This window comes from Hylobates moloch, unplaced genomic scaffold (genome assembly GCF_009828535.3).
Source record: "Hylobates moloch isolate HMO894 unplaced genomic scaffold, HMol_V3 SCAFFOLD_16, whole genome shotgun sequence".
NCBI classification, from domain to species: domain Eukaryota; kingdom Metazoa; phylum Chordata; class Mammalia; order Primates; family Hylobatidae; genus Hylobates; species Hylobates moloch.
The window spans coordinates 15,848,250-15,849,448 of record NW_026652291.1 but is presented as its reverse complement, the minus strand read 5'-3'; the positions used below and the strand labels follow the sequence as shown (position 1 = coordinate 15,849,448).

The 1,199-nt window shown below is 50.7% G+C and overlaps 1 protein-coding gene across 1 annotated transcript; it reads left to right on the top strand.

Annotated features, from left to right (window-relative positions):
• Positions 1-306: 306 nt before the first annotated feature.
• On the top strand, positions 307-800 carry LOC116484491 (interferon-induced transmembrane protein 3). The gene has a single exon (XM_032179271.2). It carries the CDS (start codon positions 348-350, stop codon positions 747-749), a length of 402 nt encoding a protein of 133 aa, XP_032035162.1. The 5' UTR covers positions 307-347; the 3' UTR covers positions 750-800.
• Positions 801-1,199: the final 399 nt, after the last annotated feature.

Here is a 1,199-nt window from a genome sequence, read left to right as displayed (position 1 = left end):
TGTCCTTGGACAAGAAAGCTTTCTTCAGCCTAGGCTATTCCCAAAAAGGATTGACAGCTGAGAGCTGTCTGCCTACAACCTTCCCAGCACCTGGGGCAAAGATATCTTAAAGCTGGGGATCTGGGCAATGTAGTCCAACATCGACAGCGGACACTCACTCAGGCTCAGGAGGCACATTGTTCATCATCTGCTGTGCTCTGTGGATACAGCAGGGCTGGGTCAGCCTTTAGACTTTCATCTGACTAGCCCAGCCTTTTCCTTGTTGTGATTATAGGTAGTGACCCATTAATACTGAGTGCAGAGAACCATCCCCGTAACTCGACCACCGCTGGTCTTCGCTGGACACCATGAACCACACTGTCCAAACCTTCTTCTCTCCTGTCAACAGCAGCCAGCCCCTCAATTATGAGATGCTCAAGGAGGAGCACGAGGTGGCTGTGCTGGGGGCGCCCCACAACCCTGCTTCCCCGACGCCCACCGTGGTCCACATCCGCAGCAAGACCTCCATGCCTGACCATGTCGTCTGGTCCCTGTTCAACACCCTCTTCATGAACCCCTGCTGCCTGGGCTTCATAGCATTCGCCTACTCCGTGAAGTCTAGGGACAGGAAGATGGTTGGTGACGTGACCGGGGCCCAGGCCTATGCCTCCACCGCCAAGTGCCTGAACATCTGGGCCCTGATTCTGGGCATCCTCATGACCATTCTGCTCATCGTCATCCCAGTATTGATCTTCCAGGCCTATCGATAGATCAGGAGGCATCACTGAGGCCAGGAGCTCTGCCCATGACCTGTATCCCACATATCCACCTTTCATTGCTCACCCTGCCCCCGGAGCCGAGTCCTGTATCAGCCCTTTATCCTCACACACTTTTCTACAATGGCATTCAATAAAGTGCACGTGTTTCTGGTAAAAAAAAAAAATAGTGCAAATATTTGCCAGTCTACATCAGGGCTCATGGAGTGCCTTATCTGCCCAAATATAAGACAATTATGTACATAAGACAGTAGCTCCATGAAAAAATACAAAACAAAAGCCTTTTGGGCAATTTTAATATATATGCATACGATATGGTTTGGCTCTGTGTCCCCACCCAAATCTCATCTTGTAAGTCCCATAATTCCCACCTGTTGTGGGAGGGGCCCAGTGGAGATAATTGAATCATGGGGGCAGGTCTTTCCCATGCTGTTCTCCTGATAG

Excerpts from the sequence above, each read along its gene's own strand:
- LOC116484491 (XM_032179271.2), top strand. The coding sequence starts at position 348 with ATGAACCACACTGTCCAAACCTTCTTCTCTCCTGTCAACAGCAGCCAG.